We start from the raw sequence: 19271 nt of genomic DNA on the forward strand, positions 1-19271 counted from the left end.
ATAGGCAGGGACACCTCCCACTAGACCAGGTTGCCCAAGGCCACGTCCAGCCTGGCCTTGAACACCTCCAAGGACGGGGCCCCAACAACCTCTCTGGGCAACCTGGGCCAGTGTCTTACCACCCTCACAGTGAAAAACTTCTTCTTAATGTTTAATCTGAACCTGCCCTCTTCCAGTTTAAAGCCATTCCCCCTTGTCCTGTCGCTACATGCCCGAGTAAAAAGTCCTTCCCCAGCTCTCCTGTAGGCCCCCTTTAGGTACTGGAAGGCCGCAAAAAGATCTCCCTGGAGCCTTCTCTTCTCCAGGCTGAACAGCCCCAGCTGTCTCAGCCTCTCCTCATAGGAGAGGTGCTCCAGCCCCTGGATCATCCTTGTGGCTCTGGACACGGTCCAGCAGGTCCATGTCCTACTTCTGTTGGGGACTCCAGAGCTGGATGCAGTACTCCAGGTGGGGTCTCAGGAAAGTGGAGTAGAGGGGCAGAATCACCTCCTTTGACCTGCTGGCCACACTTCTGATGTAGCCCAGGTTATGGTTGGCCTTCTGGGCTGCAATTGCACATTGCTGGCTCATGTTGAGCTTCTCGACCTGTTCGGGTGGGTCCAGAGGAGGGCCACAAAAATGATCAGAGGGCTGGAGCACCTCTCCTATGAAGACACAGGCTGAGAGAGTTGGGGTTGTTCAGCCTGGAGAAGAGAAGGCTCCAGGGAGACCTTACTGCAGCCTTTCAGTAATTAAAGACAGCTTATAAGAAAGATGGGAACAAACTTTTTAATAGGGTCTGTTGCGATAGGACAAGGGGTAATAGTTTTAAATTAAAAGAGGGAAGATTTAGACTAGTTGTAAGGAAGAAATTTTGTAAAATGAGGGTGGTGATACACAGGCACGGATTGCCCAGAGAGGTGGTAGATGTCCCACCCCTGGAAACATTCAAGGTCATGTTGGACAGGGCTTTGAGCAACGTGGTCTAGTTGAAGATGTCCCTGCTCGTTACAGGGGGGTTTGACTAGATGACCTTTAAAGGTCTCTTCTCACCCAAACTATTCTATGATTCTATGATTCTGTGACTCTTTTTTTCTGAATTTGATTCAGAAAAAATCAGATTTGAAATTGATTTTTTTCTGGATTTGATTTGGGAGTTGGACTAGATGATCTCTAGAGGTCCCTTCCAACTCTGAAACTCCGTGATTCTGTGATTCCGTGAAATACAAACTGAATGTACTGACTTACAGCGATTCCAATCATTATAACATGTTCCTGCTATTGTAATTTACACTTTAAAATCCAGAACTGCTTCCAATCTACAGCCAAGCACTCATCCATGGCCTGGAGAGAAATATGTCTCAGGCAACTGGTGATAAACAAGAGATTTTCTTTTAATGCTGATTGTTACAGGTGCTGTGCATAGAGCAGTAAATGTGAAAATTGTAGCTGGAATACCAAATACATGGAATCCTAAATGAAGTGAGTTAAGGTGAACTATTTTTAAGATGTGATTCACTATCTGTTGTGCATTCTGGGGCTTGGAGGCTAATTTAAGATACATACTACTGTGTGTAGTTCAATACTGGTAGTGGCTTTATATTTATATCCGTCCTTTCAGATCAGTAAAGTTTACTCTACTAGCTAAAACAAAAATTGTGCTGTTCATTGAGGAGCTGAGATTCTGCCAGAGCTACAAATTCTCATAAAGATCACAGTATCTGTCACATTTGCAGACACTACAAATGCTGCTGCAGTTATTTTGTCAGTGCTTGCTGGTACAAATAATTTTTAGCCACTGACTGCCTCATGTGAGGCCGGAGCTATTTTTTCTCCTTTAGGAATTTCTTATGAAATTACAAAAAAGCTTTCTTTACCAATTGCTCTCTTCACCTGTAAGGTGATGTAAGTAATTCCCCTGCATGAAAGGGCTGTGTACAATCTGAATGCTGCAGTTAAAACCAGTATCCTCAACTGCAGATTTTATAGATCATAGAAACCACAGCAGCAGAAGACAGAATTTTGATGCATCTGGGATTGGAACATCTGTGGATAATGAAACTGGGGGAGTAAATGGAAGTTTGAAGTCTGACGCTGCAGGGAGAGTTCGTGATGAAACAGAAACAGGCTGTAATAGAAAAGAGAGCCTCTAGAAAAGAGAAAAACATGCAGACTAAAAAGGACCATCTGATAGGCAAAGCATCCTTTCTAATCATTGTATTTTCCGTCTGCATCACGTATGATTCTACCACCAGTGTATGGGAGCCATACTCCTGGCATGTCAGGTTGCTCTTTACATTGTGGTGGCACCTATAGGTGACTGGGCTGGAGCTCATAGTAGTAATAAGGTGTCAAGAAAAAGCTGGGAACAGTCTTGAAAAATACTGCCCCAGGAACCTGATCTGCTCAGAGTTCGTACTATGAGGCACAGTGTTGTCCTGCCCGGGCATGTGTAAAACTACCTCTAATCTAAGTTAAAGGCCACTGGGGAATACTGAGAAATAACTGGTTGTCCTGATTTGAGTGACACAGGACTAAGTTCTCCTCTGAATTTGTGAAAATATTTACTTTATAGCCAGCTATGGTGTGTGGGTTTCAAGATCTTGGTGATTTTGAGCTCGCCAGGTGCAGGGATGAGGATGAGCAAGACCCAGGCACTTGACCCAAGTTGGCCAACAGGATTATTTCATACCATGAATGTCACACACAATATAAATTAGAAAGTTTGCTGTGAAGTTCTCTCTTCTATGATGGTGGCGATCTAGAGAACTTCTTGCTCTGGTGCCAGACCCCTGAGCCCTTCCCTTCCTCCTGAAGCCATAGCGCTCATAGTGTCCCACATTTACTGTCCGCTGCTGGGAGTGCACAGCTTCTACTGAGAGAATTGGCTGAGTTTAATCCTTGTCTATTTTATATTGGTATGGGGATCAATACTGGTTCTTTAGTGTTGTTATTAATGTTAATTATCTAGTCTTATTCTATTAGATCTGTTTATATTTCAACCCTCAGGTTTCCTTGTTTTTTCCCGATTCCCTTTCCTGGGTGGGGAGGGGTCATCCGGTGATAGAATAAGTCTCTGAACAGCAATAAATTGTTGTGGGTTTCTCAAACCATAACACTGGTAATACCAAGTGCAGTGCATATAAGGAAATATTTGGTTTTTAGTGTTAAGATCTTTGTAAAATTGTAAGTTCAGCACTTTTAGCTGCAAAAAAACTTCACCTCCTGGTGACTCTACTTCTACAGAGCATACAGAGTAATGACAAAAAAGTTCCTTGGGTCTTCTCTAAGTTTCAGGTTACATCAGTTCAATTTAAGGTGTGAGCTTGAACTACATGAAGTTAAATCAACAAGAGATGGTGCAGATACTTATTTCATTACTTATTTTCTATCATTTAGCCTACTCCTAATTGACATAAGCTATCCTAGCTAATGACAAGTCTTTATAATAATATAAAGATAAATAATGATCCTGTAGGATCAGAACCTAATGCTGGCAAAGGCTTGTAATCTGATTAATATGGGGACAACGTGTAGTATATGAGACTATTTTTAGGGCAATACAGGTTTCAAGTTTTGCTATTATTATAATGGAAAGATTCCTATTACTAAAAAAAGAAACATTAAAAACCCCAAAGGCTACAGATTTCTACTTCCTTCTCTCTTTTTCTAGACACCCCTCTTGTATATATGTTAATGGTTTAATGGTTTATCTGAGAGATAGTTGCTAACTTCAGATCCATATGAGCCAGAGGAAGTTACATTCACTTGCATGTGTGGCAGAGATGATGCAAACGGCAGTGCTGTTACACCAGCAGAGGAATGTTTTTGCTGATACAGATTACGTGGTGAACGTAAATATCCACAGCTTAACAGCAAAAGCAATTTTAATCTGGTATCGCCGTGCCCTCCCTTAGTTTCAAGAGAACTTGTGCCACTACACTGCTACAGCTCTGCTGGCAGAAGTTCTTAGCACAGCCCTGCTGTTAGTCTCCATGCTCCTCTGATCCGAATATTGGCAAAGATGCCGGGATGTACCAGCTGGGGTGGCACTTGTTTATGGAGGATCCACTGTGTACTAGAATGAAGCCGGCAACCTGAAAACAAGTCACTGGCTGTAGTTTTAATAACTATCTTCTCTGATGGTTTTGAACCAATGACTTAGAGGTAAAAGGCTCTGTAGCCATCTAGTGAACATGAATGAAATTCTGTTCTGACCGTTTTTGGGTTTGCTAGCATCAAAATAAAAAAAAACAACCAACACGAAGGTGTCTTTTTTGCCCAGCCCTACAAGAGAAGGTAGACCAAAGAAGCTGACTTGCGTGTCACCATCATAGCACTGCTCTGTGCATAGCACGGATCACGATGCTACATTTTTATCCTCTGTCCTAACCTGCTTCAATACTGTAGATAAGCTCTGCGTTTTCTCCTTTGTCTTTGTCCAAAGCTGTGACCTGCAAGACTGCTGATCCAACTGCTGCAGATTCAAACACTGAGGCTTCATACAACGGGCTGGTGAAGTACGGACTGTGGTCGTTGGAGTCTTCCACATTTATGATGACTCTGGCCAGGTTTCTTCTGTAAGGGAATTCTTGATCTCGGACCTATAAAACAAGTGCATAATACACATCTTGATATCCGTCTAGTAAAACTTCACAAGTTTTACTCATCTGAGTGCTAGTAATATTCAGTTCTATTTAATAAAAAGTAATAAAAAAATCCGTTTGTCCCAAAGAACAGTCTAAAATACTTTCACATGTGAGATGGTAGATAGTAAAATTAAAGAAACAGGAAGAGCTTAGAGATTTTTTTTTCACTTGTGAAAAAATGCATGGCACCTAATCATCATGAGATAAATTTTAAAATTGGCAACTACATGATATTCAGTTTCAGGTTTGCAAGAAATTCTTTTTTTTTAGATATGTACTAAATGGTCTTGCCTTTGTCTCTCCAATTCCTGCTTTTTAGCATAGAGGCAAACATACCATGCCCATTGTTCCTTCTTTCAAAGAGCTATAAACAATTTTACCCACTATGATCAGTTGTGTGTCAGTCTAGCGCTTGTAGCTGCCAATGGACATTTTCATCAGTATATACGTACATACCTTTTTGAAGATGACAATACCAATGGTAAACAGTAGGAATTACGTTGTGCTCAGCACTTCCAACAGAGGTACCATTTATCGCACCTCTCTCAACCCCATGGTAAAAGTCTCAGCATTGCTACACTGATAATCCTGCCAACATGATCCTCTAAAGTTTGGTTCTCCATAAGCAGAACAAACCCCTTATTGTATCAGGTGGAGATCAAACACAAACACTGGGAAATGACCTCTATCAGCCGTGTCTCTCTGTGCTTCGGTTTATATTTATTTCTTAGCCTGCTCCCCAAAGGACTTGCAGCTTGTTACACTGTGAGTGGAGACCCCACTCGGCTCCTGCTTGATGGCCCTCATAGCAGATCTCCGATTGCTGTGCGCCCCCACCCAAAGATGGCCTCGTACCTAACACGTTGTGAACTGTTCCTTCCAAGATCTCTTCTTCAGGAGTCGGAAGTGGTTAAAGAAAACAGTGGACTACAATATTTAAACTAACACAGATTATTTTTTTTATTAACCTCCAGTCCATAATATACAACCTTCACTTGAAAACAAACAGTCCTATGCTCTGTAATTTACACACACCGAGCAAAAAATTGTAATTAGTTTTTTTTTCTGCATAACCAAACATTTGGAAATGTAGCTGAAAGCTATTTTGTATATCAACAGCTTATATACTGAAATAAGTCAGTAAAAGTAAACTATAAATGAGGCTTGTATTCAGAAAGGCTGTAGCATTCTCTATGGCAGGAAAGCAGTTATCTCCCTGTGAATAACTTCTCAAATAACTTTCAGCCTAACTTCAGAAACTCTGAAAATTACCTTGAGTGAGGAGACCAGATGCCAAGAGATTAAATAATTTCCTGCTTGCTCTCCCTTGAGATAGCAAATCATATCATATTACACACAATGAATTCACAATAAGTTTCCCAAAAAGCTCAAATAAAAAAATGTAATATAAATACACAGCAGGGCAGGCAAGATGAAATTAATGACTACTTACTGCACTGAAAGTCCTTTGCTCATGCAAAGACTAAGGCACGTATGCACCTGAAGCAGCAGTAATTGTGTCCTGACCCAAGTGAATATTGCATTCTTACCATGACGTTAAGGATGTGCTTATCTTGAGCTTCATGGTCTAATCTCTCAGCAGTATAGAGCACCCCAGTGCTGGGATCAATTCTGAATTTTCTCATGCTGACCGTATCGATGCTGCTGTGAATAGTGTAGCTCAACTTATGCTTTTCGTCTCTGTCTATAGCTTCAATTTGCAGAATTTCAGTATCAGGGAGGATGTCCTCTGAAATGGTGACATCGTAACTTGGGTGAGAGAATTCTGGGCCATTATCATTGTTATCCAACACTTTGATAAGAACCTACAGTTAATAAAAGAAAAACATTTGAAGTTATTGAAGTCTAGTCAGATTACTGAATAGGCGCCTAGCGAAATGTAATTTACTTCAGCTGGCTGAAGATGTTATACCACTGTATGGTGGGACTGAGAAACATCATTTACTTCCATGCTTACTGTTCAAATCAAAAGAAATAGTAAGGCTATGACTTTGGAGGCAAAATGTTCCTAATTATAAGACCTACTCAGAGCCTGACAAAGAAGTCCTTATTTTCAGTAGGTATAGATTGGAAAATATTCCTACAGCGGTCATAGGAAAGGTTTTGTCGTCCCTTGTAACTGCTCTAGTTACAAGAGACTTCTAGAGCTATTATGGGATTTCCTTTCCCCTTCACTATTAATAAGGATATAAAAGAATCCTTTTTGTGTTACTTAAATCTGCTTTTTATACAATCAAGATTTGGCTAAATCCCGTGTTGTTTCCTGCCTGATACATTGCGCTGGGACATACTAGCAATGACAAATCATGACAGCAGTGAAGACTTCCAGTTCCCGTTACACCTGAGGCTGTGTTGGGAACGGTGACACTTGGTGAGGTGAGAACAGGAGACACGACCTCACAACCACGCAAGCCCACTCCACACAGATCAATATGTACCACCAAAGACGATCAGTCTCAGGGCACTGGTGACAGGGGAGGATTATTTTTATGATTTCATCCTTGCTCTTCCTTTGCCAGTGATGTTTGTCTTCATTGCCAAATAATTCGCTTTCCCCTCGAACACCTATTTGCCTCCCTTCTGTTGAGGTTTATGAACGGTGGAACTGCTGCTAAAAATGTGAAAGAACGCCGTGCCATTTGCTTCAAGTCTGTCTTTAAAACCTAGGTATTGACCCCTAAAGAAACTTGGAGAGGGAGAAGGCAGCCAAGATGCTGCTGTCGCTGCCTGTTACACCCATTTCAACAGATCACAAGCTGTCTCTGGTAACTAATATGAATCACTATTTTCCAGCCTTTGCCTTTCAACAGTTACATGACTATGCAATGCTATGCGTGTGTGGCTCTGATGAGGTTTTGTGGGTTTCACCATTGGAGGAGTCACTCCCTGGAGAAAATTTGCTTTCTAGACTTTATATGCTCCGGATTAGTTGGGCAGCGTGGCAGCAAACCCCTTGACAAACTACATAATACCGAAAGAGGCAAGGCAAAGAGTTGCCTCTTTTTCAGTACTGGAAACAAAAAGTATCTTTTGCAGAATACGCCTATGAAAGCACACACCTTATTTTACAGCGATTGAAATGGAACAATCTTTTGATTCAAAGGCTTTGAAATAAAAAGTAGTCCAATGAACGACATGGGAAAGGCCATGCACAGGCCTCTTCCTTAAGACTTGGAGATTTGACCCATCCCTCATGATATTTTCTTTGTTCTGAAAAGTACTTGGCTCTTTTTAAGCAAATATTTTATTACTTTGCTCGATCAACCCCTGTTCACCCACACTTTCTTAACAGAAGAAAAATACAGTTCTACTTTTACTGCAATATTGCACAAACAGATGTTGGCCTCGGAGAGAAATGAAACTTTAGATTTCCATGATATTTGGAAGGGTTTGCAGAGCACATTACCAGAAGGAACATGAGCAATTGTAAGCGGCAGTCGTAATGAACTAGCCTGGGAACTGTTTAAAAGACAGCTGAAATAAAATGCTCTGTAAGTTAAATGGCATAGGGCTTCAACTGCGCATTCCATACGATTTAATTTTCACCAGATTATGGTACGCCAGAGTGAGGCAGGGTGAAGCCTATATTAAGTTATGCTTCAGTCTTGGACAGATAGCAGTAAAATCGGGGAGAAATATACGTTGCTGGGCTTATAATACCGATGAAGAGTTACTTAGCTTTTTATATTTTTGTTGTTGCTATACAATATATGAAGGCGTGTTTCTGACTTGACTGAGGACAAAAAAAAAAAAAAAGCCAAATGCATCTGAAAAAGTATGTGAAGAAATGAGTTGTAATATATGAAGAAAAGCCCAAGGAAAAAAAAAAAAGAAAGACTTCAACTCTACTCTGATGGGACATAAAGCCAGCGCTGACTCACTTTTGTTAGTGTAAGGAAGAGACATTGAAGCAATTTGAGTAGGGGATAATCTGATTACTGGTGTTTAACACTTAAAGACACCTTCTTGAGCAGTTTTGATCCTCTCAGTCCTTGCCAGCTACCACTGTAACATGGCTGGATTATTCTACTGCTGCAGTGTTAACACAGACAACACCACAATTTATTTTACTTTCAATTAGTGGCCAAAACCTTTGTCAGGTATCGTTTTAGAAAGTCCAACAGGGAAGTAAAAACTTTTCAAATTGATTTGACTAAAAATACCAAGAGTGTTTGATTCTGCTGATACCAGTACAGCACATTCTACCTTGGACAAGTAAGTATGCCTGTGATTTTTTTTTTTTTTTAACATTGCTGTGTGCAAGCTCAAGGTATTCTGTAAGAAAAAAACCCACACTAACGTACAGATGCACACCAGCGTGTCTTGAAGGTACTGCTACAGCGGCGACATGCGGTTTTGTTTGTGTGGTGTGTGATCAGCCCAGTGCTAGGGTTCACTTCCCATTCTATCTAATGGATTTTGGGATCACTGGCAAACTGGGAAAGCAGGGGAAGGCATAAAGCTTTATCCACCACAAAGCTTGCTCCGTGACTGTGCAAGCCACAGCTCTGTGATTTATGCCTTCGCTAGACTGCATAAACTAAACAGGGTGGGACTGGACCAGCATCAGAGACCGAGGGTAAGCCACAAGCCTATGGAAATTACAGTGGGGATTCACAAAGCAGCGTTTCTTCCCACGGAAAAAGGTATAAGCTAATTCCCTGACACACAGATATGGACCATGTTGGTGTTTGGGGAGCGGGAGGCATGGAGGTGGGAAAAGAGGAAAAAATGGAGGGCCTCATCCACTGTGGTCATCAAACTTATGGGGAGCTATGCCCTTAGAATTGCCTTGATAGTGTCCAGAAAAGAACTACTTTTTTTTTTCCCCCTCTCTCGTTTCATATCTACTGTAAAACTGATCAAGGGCCTGCTTAAGTGGCAGGCACCTTCCTCCCCAGAGATGGCAGCATTTTAATGATTTGTCAAGTGACCCACATTGAAATACGCATTATTTATTACATACTCTGCATTTCAACAGCCACTTCCATCTGGAGATGGAAGGTGGTGCATTAGAGATGCTAATGAATAAAGAGGTCATTATTGATTCACAATTTCGTCTATTAAAGCAGTTAAGAATATTTCTAATTTTTGTCAGCTGTCCCTCAAAATCCCCGAGAGTCAACTGTAATTTTAATATTACAGTCTCTCCTTTATTAGAGGGGAGTGGATTTCCCTTGCAACAAAAGGAAGTTAGATTATATATGGGAATACTGATTATACAGAGCTCTGTTAAACCCACAAGCTATGGAAAAGGAAAATGGGACTCTTTTATGCTCTTAAAAATTTAACTGTCTTGGGAGCTACTCGAAACAAATTCAGGTAAAATAAAATGGAACTTAAGTGCCATTCTAAATAGATATTAGTCCTTCAATCCTTACAACGCTTTTGAGGAACATGTGACTTATTATCCCTATCCTTTGCCCAAGGAAACACTGCCTTGCAGCAAGGTTAAACGACTTAAAGGCACACAAGAAGTGCAGTTGCAAAGCTGGGGAAGATGGTTTAGGTTTATTTTTTGAACCACCCCTCTTTTATTAGGCCTCCTTAAAATGCCACCTTCCTATGCAGAAGATTTCCCGCTCCAGCAGGATAACTTCTAATAAGATGTTACTTAAAAAGAGGGGGCAATCTTTTCCTCTAATAATAGACAAATGTTACACTGACATGAACACCGGGCTCATACAAAACCTGATCCTACAAACATATGTGAAGCTGAGTAAGCCGACTGCCACCAGATCGTTCATATGATGAAAGTTACTCAAATTCATTTAACGGCTGCCAAATTTAGGCATAAAATCTTGGTACTACTGGCAACTTTCCCACTGACTTCAAAAGGGCCAACACTCTGCTCCTTGAAGCCTTAAGCTTTAGCCAGCCTGTAACGCATCTTTCACCCCAAATCAAGTGTTATCCTACCGAAGCGCCTCAAAGACTCACAGTGTATGTGTAATTTAATACTTTCTTCATATTTATTTCCAAACGGAAGATACGGCAAGAATGAGCTGTGTCGCATAAATATCCTTTATTGCTGTGGAGGTGCCTGGGGTGTTAAGCTGTGAGAATACCCATTGTGTAAAACCAAAGACAGGCTTTAAAAGTTTCGCAACACATCTTGGAAAGGTGACTAATGGAAATGTTTACTACTTGTTTGCTGCTAAGTAGGGATTCCTCTTTGCTGAGGACTGTGCAAGGTTACTGACTAAACCACTTTTCACAGACAAACATTAGTTGCAAGTCTTTTTTCCACGCTCGTAAAGCAAACATGCAGCAAAGCAGTCTCTGCCCGGTTATTCTTGAAAGCTCATATCTTTTCCAGCGCGTCGCAGGCTCCAGAAAGGCAGGCTTGCCTCCTTCTGCTTCCATTGTGCAGAGCCTAATTTATAGTCCGAACAAGCGCCTCGCTATAAAAGATTTGCTTCTCCCTGCTCGCTTCCTATTTCCCACAGTAAAAGAAAATTTCAAATAAAGGATTCACAGGCCTCCAAGCTTACAAATTAGGCAAAGTAACACTCAGAGCATTAGCAAAGACTTTATATTCAAACTGGTAAGTGAAAGGCCTAGAGATATACAATCAAATCAAAGCAGGACAAAACCTAACGCAGGAAGTCTCTCCAAAGCTGTTTTTAATGTTGCCCATCACAAATACCTTTGGTTCAGGCACAAACGTATTTGAGTGAAAACTGGACAAATGCCAGGCGCTGTTTTAGAGACATTTGAGGCTGGAAGAATCTGCTTGGCTAATTGCTTGGTCTGGGCACAGTGTTGTAGTACAACCTATTAAGTGCCTGAATTGCTTAAACTCAGGTTACACTCTTGTATGGGTTTTGAAAACCTATTTTGATTTAATATTGCTTTCAGTAGTGTTACCACACAGCTTTATTTGCCACTTCCTGAGAAGTAGTTTTTCTCTCCTCCAAACCTCAACCTGAACATAAAAATGCAGTTTCCCTACCCAGCCTCAGTGGCCTGTTATTTATCCTTTACCTTCTGTTAGGTTGAAATGGGGGAAAAAGTCTTTGTTTCACAGGCAAGGCACTGCTGAGACCACTGGATGGGACAGAAAAAAAAATCAAGGAACCGGGCTGGTTCTAGTTTGGAGGAAATGTTCAACTCTGCAAAAGTGAAAAGTTGAATTGAAACCCCATGTCTTCTTGCCTGTCCTAGAAGAATCCATGGCCCAGAACCTCTTCTGGCAGGCTCTAATGTCTTATCTACTTTTTGGCCATGGTCCTCTAAGAAGAGGTTTTCACCATTCAGTTAAGAGAACCACCCTCACTCGGGGTGATTGATCAGCTCCTCTTTGCCAAGAAACAATCTTATGAAGAAAAGGTGATCTCTGAAAGGGGAGACCAGGTTTGGCATCCTGAAACTCGCAGCTAAAGGTCAATCCTGGGCAGAAGAATAAATAAAAGTCCACAACCTTCTGCAAGAAGAGACAGAAAAGGGCAATGAGCAGTAACTTCTCCCATCTGCTCTTCCAGCCTGCTTGGCTCAGCTGAAGGTATTACAAGCAATTGATCTACAGAAACTTTTCAGAGGGAACTACATGTTTCTCTCTGAGTGTCCACTCTACTGGGAAATAGTGAGATGGTTTTGCAGTAAGTGAAACTGAGGCACTTTTTGCCTTCTAGCGTGGAAGCATCAGCCTTCATGCTTTAAGGCATCTTTTTTATAGTGGTTAGGATGGTGAGAAACAAGGAGAAAGCAAAAAATTAAGCAAGAGAGAAAAGTGTCTTTTTGATGTCCTTTTGATACCAGGAGTCTGTCTTAAAAAGATAGTTATCTGCTAGTACAACATTCTCAATAAAAGTGAAAAATTATCATCAGATGATTGTTCCCCACTGTACTGGACTTCTGTGGGTATTTTAGCAAAACTCAACAGTATGCAGGACAAATAAATAAATAAATGCTATTCCTATGTTGTGCTAAGGAGGCTTTGGGATAAACTTGACTCGTGACCAAGAGAACCTCTAACGTTACACAGTCAAAGTTAGTCAAAATGCCGCAGCAATGGCATTTAGATGCCATTACACTGATTTCTTGCTAGGAGAGTCCTCCCTCTGCTCAAGTGAATGCAAAAGTCCCTTTCGCAGCCCGAGGGGCGGTGGCGGCGGTGGCGAGGAGCAGGGCCACCGCGCTGAGCTGCTGTCCGGGCTCTCTCCAGTGCGTGGGATGCAGAAGCCCCGTCCCCTCCCCAAGGCCAACAGCTCGCCTGGCAGCTGCGGGAATCGCATTTCGTGGGGATTTAGAGCCAACGTACGCCTTCAGCCTTTAATAAATTACCGCGTGGCCTTGAGCAATGATGAATTAAGCTAAGAGAAAAAACCGAAAGCTCTCCCTGGCTAAGTCAGGAGACTTAGCCTTCCTAGAAGTTAATCAACGTGACAGAGGCTTTATACCCACACTCTAAATACATAAATCAAGCGAGTCAACATTTCTTCATCTTTGCCCCCTCCATCCCTCCCCATCGCGGCTGCGCTGCCGGCACGGCTGGGCCTCAGCCGGATGGGGCTGAGCGAGTGGCAGCGGCCCAGCAAGTCCTGGCGCTTTGGTTCTGACTTTGGAGATCGTATACTTTTTTGAAATCCTGATCCTACCCAAACCAAATAGGCTTTCAGTTACACAGGAAGTTTGTGATTTCTTTTTTTTTTTTTTTAATATTCCTTATGTTCTTTTCACCTCTTTTCACAACAGCGAACCTCTAGTACAACAGATGTAACTTTTAAATCAAAATGATTTCCTTCCTCTCATGGTAGTTTATCCGAGTTTAAGGAGCGCAGGAACATTGCTGAAGAAAATTCTGCCAGGGATCATGTTACCCAAGCAAAAATCCTTGGCATTTTTACGCTGTATTTTACCACCTCCAACTGTGTAATGGACAAAAGGCCAGGAAGAGATAAAGGGAAACAGGTGGGGTGGAATAAAAAGCAAGACTGTTCCATTTGGCACGGCAATGATCAGCTGTTTCATAATAAACCATCGCACTTTGAGGGGGGCTTTATATTATTTTATTGTTATACAAGGGGATGAATTTATATATTTGCTTCCTCTTCTGCCACACCTTCTTGCAGCTAAAGTTAAAAATGCAGGTGGTACTACGTATATGAGACAAAATACTTAAAATGTCGTTTCATCAAAACTCAGAACAAGGCCACTGAGAGCCATCACCAGATGATTTTTTGACTCTTTCTATGACATATTTTACTTAACATGTGTTTGATTTTCTTATTATTGTTCTAAAAGGAAATAAATATGAATCAGGTAACCAAAGGCTCCAAAGTAGAGTCAAAAATAGATTATGAAAGTTTTGTAAAAGGGAGAGATAATTAATCAGGCCATAATTCTGGCAGCTTTGAGATAATGATCGCTTTTGAAGTCTCTGTGGTGAAGACCAAAAGAAACACATTCTCAGATGTTGTCCGGGCCACAATTAAATACTTAAACAGTATCAACACGGAGAGAAGGAAGTGGAGGAAAGGACGGTCTGTACCCATCAATGATTACCTAATGCTATACTACTGCAATCAAAAATGACTATCTTACATGCTTAAATAGGTCACATCACTGTTACAAAGAATGCCGCGGCTTCTTTTAGAATGCAACAGCTTTACTGAAATATGTTTTTACCATATGTTGTAATTAAAAATGTAGGGTTTTCATCAAAATAGGTTTTGAGGACTGTCATAGGGGTCAATTTATTAAATAAAAAGCAGCAAAAAACAATAAACATAATATCCATGAGAAGAGAAATTACTTTTATCCAGCATGTTTGAAATTCCCTGTGCTTTTTAATATTTATTTGGCTGAAATGTTTGCAAGAAAAAAAAAGAGTCATGTTAGGGATTTAACACCACATTTCTGAAATGTGGACTGAGACTGTCGCCAAGTTTAAAAAGCAATGCAAAACAAAAAACTACTCAAGCGCTAAAGAAAATGCCTTATTGAAAGGGAATGTAAAGAGGTCAGTCATTCTCCTTTGCTTGTCTACCAGAAGGCTGGGAGGTGATTTGACTATTCTGAGTAAGTGCCTTCCTGGGGAGAAAATACTGGTTTTTAAAGAGCTCTTTAATTGAGCAGAGAAAGGCATAACAGGGAATACAGGCCAGATAGAATCAAGTTAAAAATAAGGGATGTTTTTCGTGGAGATGCAATTAAATACTGAAACTAAGAGGGAAAATAGCAGATTTCCTACCACCTACCTTACTATCAACTGATTTTTTCTAATCAAGAGTGGATTATCAGGAGAAATTATCTAATCAAGAGTGGATTATCAGGAGAAATTATCAGATAGGTATAGTTGGAGATTTTAGGGCTGGTTATAAACAGGAATTCAGATTGAGAAAACACTCAATGATTTAAGCCTCTTAGGAAAGTTGGTGGTGTGACTCAGTGAACACAGATTTACAACTGAACCATTTGAGCAAAAAGGCAAGGTAAACCAGAACCGTCTGCATGTGTTCAGGCCTTCTTTCTGCAATTATAAAGAAGCAAAAACATGTTCGGGCCTTCCTTCTCCATTATAAAGAAGGAAATGACACCACAAACCCATTTTTTTTCCCCTACAAACCACATTTAATCTGGGATTTAAGGCTGCACACAGGTGTCCTCTACCAGGATATATTTTTGCCTATGTGTCAAATAATATCCAGGCTATAGGCACACTTTACACTTGGGCAGTAATCCAGCTGTAGGATCTCAGGCTGTAGCTAACTCATACCCCACAGTCCCACCACCTATTGAAGGATTTTGCTCCTTGGAGTCTCCCTGGTGCCACCTGGACCGCAGAGTCCCTGTCCCTGTGCCACAACCCTGACCCCGTCCCAACTCCAGACTGCTTCCCACCAAACAGATACCCAGGCTCTACGTAAGGGTCTCTCCGACAAGGATGTGCCAGAGCCAGCATTATCCCAGCCCTTCACGTTTATCTGACCTGACTTTTTAATTGCTGAAAGGCACTGACCCTGATAAGCAAGCCCGGTTTTAAGGGGTTCACTGGGGCTGTTCCCAGAAGACAATGTAATGGCAGGCAGTGACACTAAAGGAGAGATCCTTTGAATTTTAAGTTTCGCCTCTGAACAATTTCTTCTCTGAACAATTGATCCTGTGTCCCACATTTGGGTCTTGGGAGGATGAGAAGTATAAACTCCATTTAATATAATCAATAGCAATATTCCCCAACACCACAGAGGCACTATTGTATTTTGGACCATTACGGGGTGATACAATTGTCAAAATGTAAGCTTCGCCGCCTGTGATAGGGACTCCCTCAGCTGGAGGAAGGCGAATTACTTTCGTATGAGCACGAAGAGGACAAAAGGAGAAAGAACGCTTTGAAACCTTCAACAGATGATTCTTTACAACCAGGCGGAAAGGCTCTGAAAAATACCCCCTCCATCAGTTAACAGTGGTCTCAAAGGATGAGGTTTTATTTGAATGGCAAAATTATTAATTTTTATAGCATATACATTCCACTAACAAATGAAAAACTTGCCAAGAAAGGAATGTGATATTCTACCTGAGTCGTGGCAATGTTTGTTCCATCGGTGACCTCCACAGTCATATTATACATTGACCTCTGCTCTGCATCCAAGGGCTTTGCAATGACAATAGTGCCCACTCCCTTCTCCGCGTCGAAAGAACTATCGTAATTCCCTCCTAATTGTTGCACAAAAATACAATTAAATTAGCCATCTCTGGAAAATTTCCGTTGAAAATGTTCCTAGAAGTGGGCATATCTGTTTACTGGCATCCATCTTAACGGCCTGCCTTAGCATACACAGTACATCTACTGATACTTCTTTGTTCACAACTCATTTATATTTCAAAGCACAGTTTGTATATTGGAAAGCAGATATCATTAAAATGCACTGCAAGAAAAAAAAACTAGCAGTATATTTAAGTGAACCATAACTGAGTCTATAAAAAGAATCAAATGGCTATAAGCCCATAAGATGTGTGCCCTTGTAGTTTGGAAAATGAACAAGCACAATTATCTTTTTGTATAAAAATCATTTTAAGAGGGTTTCATTCTGCAAGGTTTTTTTTTCAGGAGATTCTCACTGATGCTCATGGGTGCAAAGACCGTCAGCTGCGTCTTTAAAAATTACAATTATAATCAATTTAAAAAATGCAAATAGAGATTTGTTATGTTAATTTCAAGGACAATGATAATTACTGGCAGCAAAGGTCAAATTCTACTAGTCTTTTAGGAATTATTTAAATAGATCTGACAGGATACACATCATAAATTTCTTTCCATTAAAAAAAACCCTCACAAAGCACTGTTCTGAAACTAATATCCCCTTATCCTGTCACACACTGAGTGATGCAGCAGTGGGAAAACCCTCCTGAGTCTCAGGTGAAAGAAAAAAAGGAAAAAGAAGAAAAAAAAATCTATTAAAAAGTAAGAGAAAGCCATAAATAATTTGAGATTAAAGGGTTACAGGATTTCTCAGCCACACCTATAGTTTATAAATGAGAACCACTCATTATGTTCAGAAGTGAAGCACACACTCCCTGCTGCTAAGTTGCTTCTCACTCATTCATCTATAAAGTGGAGTTTCTTATAAATTGAGCCTGAAATCTTTGGAAGCTGGGGACAGGGAGAGGTGGAACACAACACTGTTGACAAACGAACTCTTAAGGTATGTTCATCACACAGCAATGCAATGCCGCTAGCTACGGTCTCCGACAACTTGGTTCTACAAAGTGGAAAAGGCTTTCAAAGCCTACTGGTTATAAAGCTTGTGCAAGAGCTGCTCAGATCACTTGGGATTAGATGGACAGGTAGAAAAACATCCATGCCATTGACTTAGCTCTTGTACAATATGTATATAGAGCTATATATTTGAACGGCTGGTGTATTATCACAGAATACCTCTCATGTTAGGGCTGGGGACGGAGAAGCAAAGAGGACAGTCTTCCTTGCTCTACCATCGAGTCTTGGCATCTGCATGGTGTGCTGACCAAAACCAGCACTATTCTCAGAAACAGTCATGCATTTAGTGAGAGGAAGAAGGTTTTGGCATTCCAAGAAGTTGAAGAGGAGAGTCTCAGTGAAATCGCAGCCCCTGAATTCCTTAATGTGAAGAAACCCTCACTTCTCTCCACCTTCTGCACAGGCTATTGCAAAGAAAGCGTAAGGTAGAAGAAGCACTGCTCTGTCCGTATCTGCCTTGGAGGCCATTCAGGGAGGGGGAGAAGAAAGGGAAGGAGGAATAAGAGCGCAGATGACCTACGCAAAGTCAAGGCAGAATTAGTGAACTTCTGCCCACTGAAATGACCCAAACGTGGTGGTTTCAGCCATGCCATCAGAGTTTCCTATGCTGAATATATGTGCATACATATATATAGCTCTGAACCTAATAAATGTAGTTGTGGTTCTCCAAGAAAACACTGACACTGGATCTGCTGTGATTTATGGTGGATAGAAACACTACTTATTCCCTAACCTCCTTCTGCAAGCCCAAACTGCATATTTTTCACAATTGATATATATATATTTAACACTATTTGACACTAGAAAAAAAGCATAATTGTCCTTGACATTTAAGCAATACCAAGCTATTTGGACATTGATCATATCTTCAGTGTTTGGAATTTTTTTTTAAAAAAAGTTAATCTGGAAGAAAAAGAAAAATGCCATCTCCCAATTAATGTTTTAAATTGATTTACTTGAGAAAAATTGTACCATGAAAACCAACTCTGAAAAAAAGCCTCCTTTGAAGAAGAGAGTTTGAGATTCTTGCAAGGAAATCTCTGCTGAAATGAAGCTCGCCTTGGGACAGTGGGCACTTTGCAAAGAGAATGTTTCATACTGATAACCATGAAAACAAAATGAAAGCCTATACTTCAAGATGCTTAATAACCATCATAATGAGCAATCAAAAATTATATGCTATCAACTGGCATGCACTTCCAAACAAACCCTGCCTGTAAAATGTCCGAGAAGCAACACGGAAGTATTAGCAATAAATGTTTGAAATGCCCTTCCTCTGTTAGCATAGAGCTGGGTTTGCAGGGCACTACACAGCGTATTGCAAATACACCAACTTCTTCAAGCCATTTTCATTAAATGCAGTATATTATGCCCCTAAAATTGGAACTGAAGCCATCAAACAAGTTTTTTTATATGATATTCACATCTTCCAAGATCGTCTAGTGACAAACAAATAAATCTTGGTCATCAGCCACCCCGCTCTAGCCTAGGCTTGTAACTAACCAGGCAATGCACTTTGGTTTACACTGATTCATTTTCTATTAAACAAGGCAGAAACTGCATCAAAGACTGAGACCGAGATGGATCAGAGAACATCCTGCTGTGAGATTTGTGATTATAATCTCTGTTGGAGTGAAAACTTGGTTTATTCCCAATTCAGTCTTGTACATTTTAACAGACCATGGTCAGCTGTTGGCAATGGAGATCCACTCAGATGCCTGAACTTCTGGGAATACTGCCTGAGATACTGGGTCCTGCTTCTCCTCTGGAGTACTAGAGGCTATCTGGAAATGCTTTGTATTGCTCCTCAGCCTTCATATACCCTCAAAGCAGCTCCTCATATGATGAACGCTTCTGAAGTTGCACTTAAGCACTGAAGAATAATTAATGAATTAAGTGTA

General features: G+C 40.9%; 1 protein-coding gene across 4 annotated transcripts in view; it reads right to left on the reverse strand.

Annotated features, from left to right (window-relative positions):
• Positions 1–19271, reverse strand: part of FAT3 (FAT atypical cadherin 3) — a gene marked incomplete at both ends in the record, with an annotated part of 338041 nt that overhangs the window by 84211 nt on the left and 234559 nt on the right. For all 4 annotated transcript variants that reach the window (XM_082485358.1, XM_082485356.1, XM_082485357.1 and 1 more), the window contains 3 exons: positions 4373–4583; positions 6179–6454; positions 16168–16307. In XM_082485358.1, the coding sequence (XP_082341484.1) occupies positions 4373–4583; positions 6179–6454; positions 16168–16307 (627 nt within the window). The remainder of the gene's footprint in view (positions 1–4372; positions 4584–6178; positions 6455–16167; positions 16308–19271) is intronic.

This window comes from Vanellus vanellus (genome assembly GCF_965231255.1).
Source record: "Vanellus vanellus genome assembly, chromosome: 1".
In the NCBI taxonomy this organism is placed as follows: Eukaryota; Metazoa; Chordata; class Aves; order Charadriiformes; family Charadriidae; genus Vanellus; species Vanellus vanellus.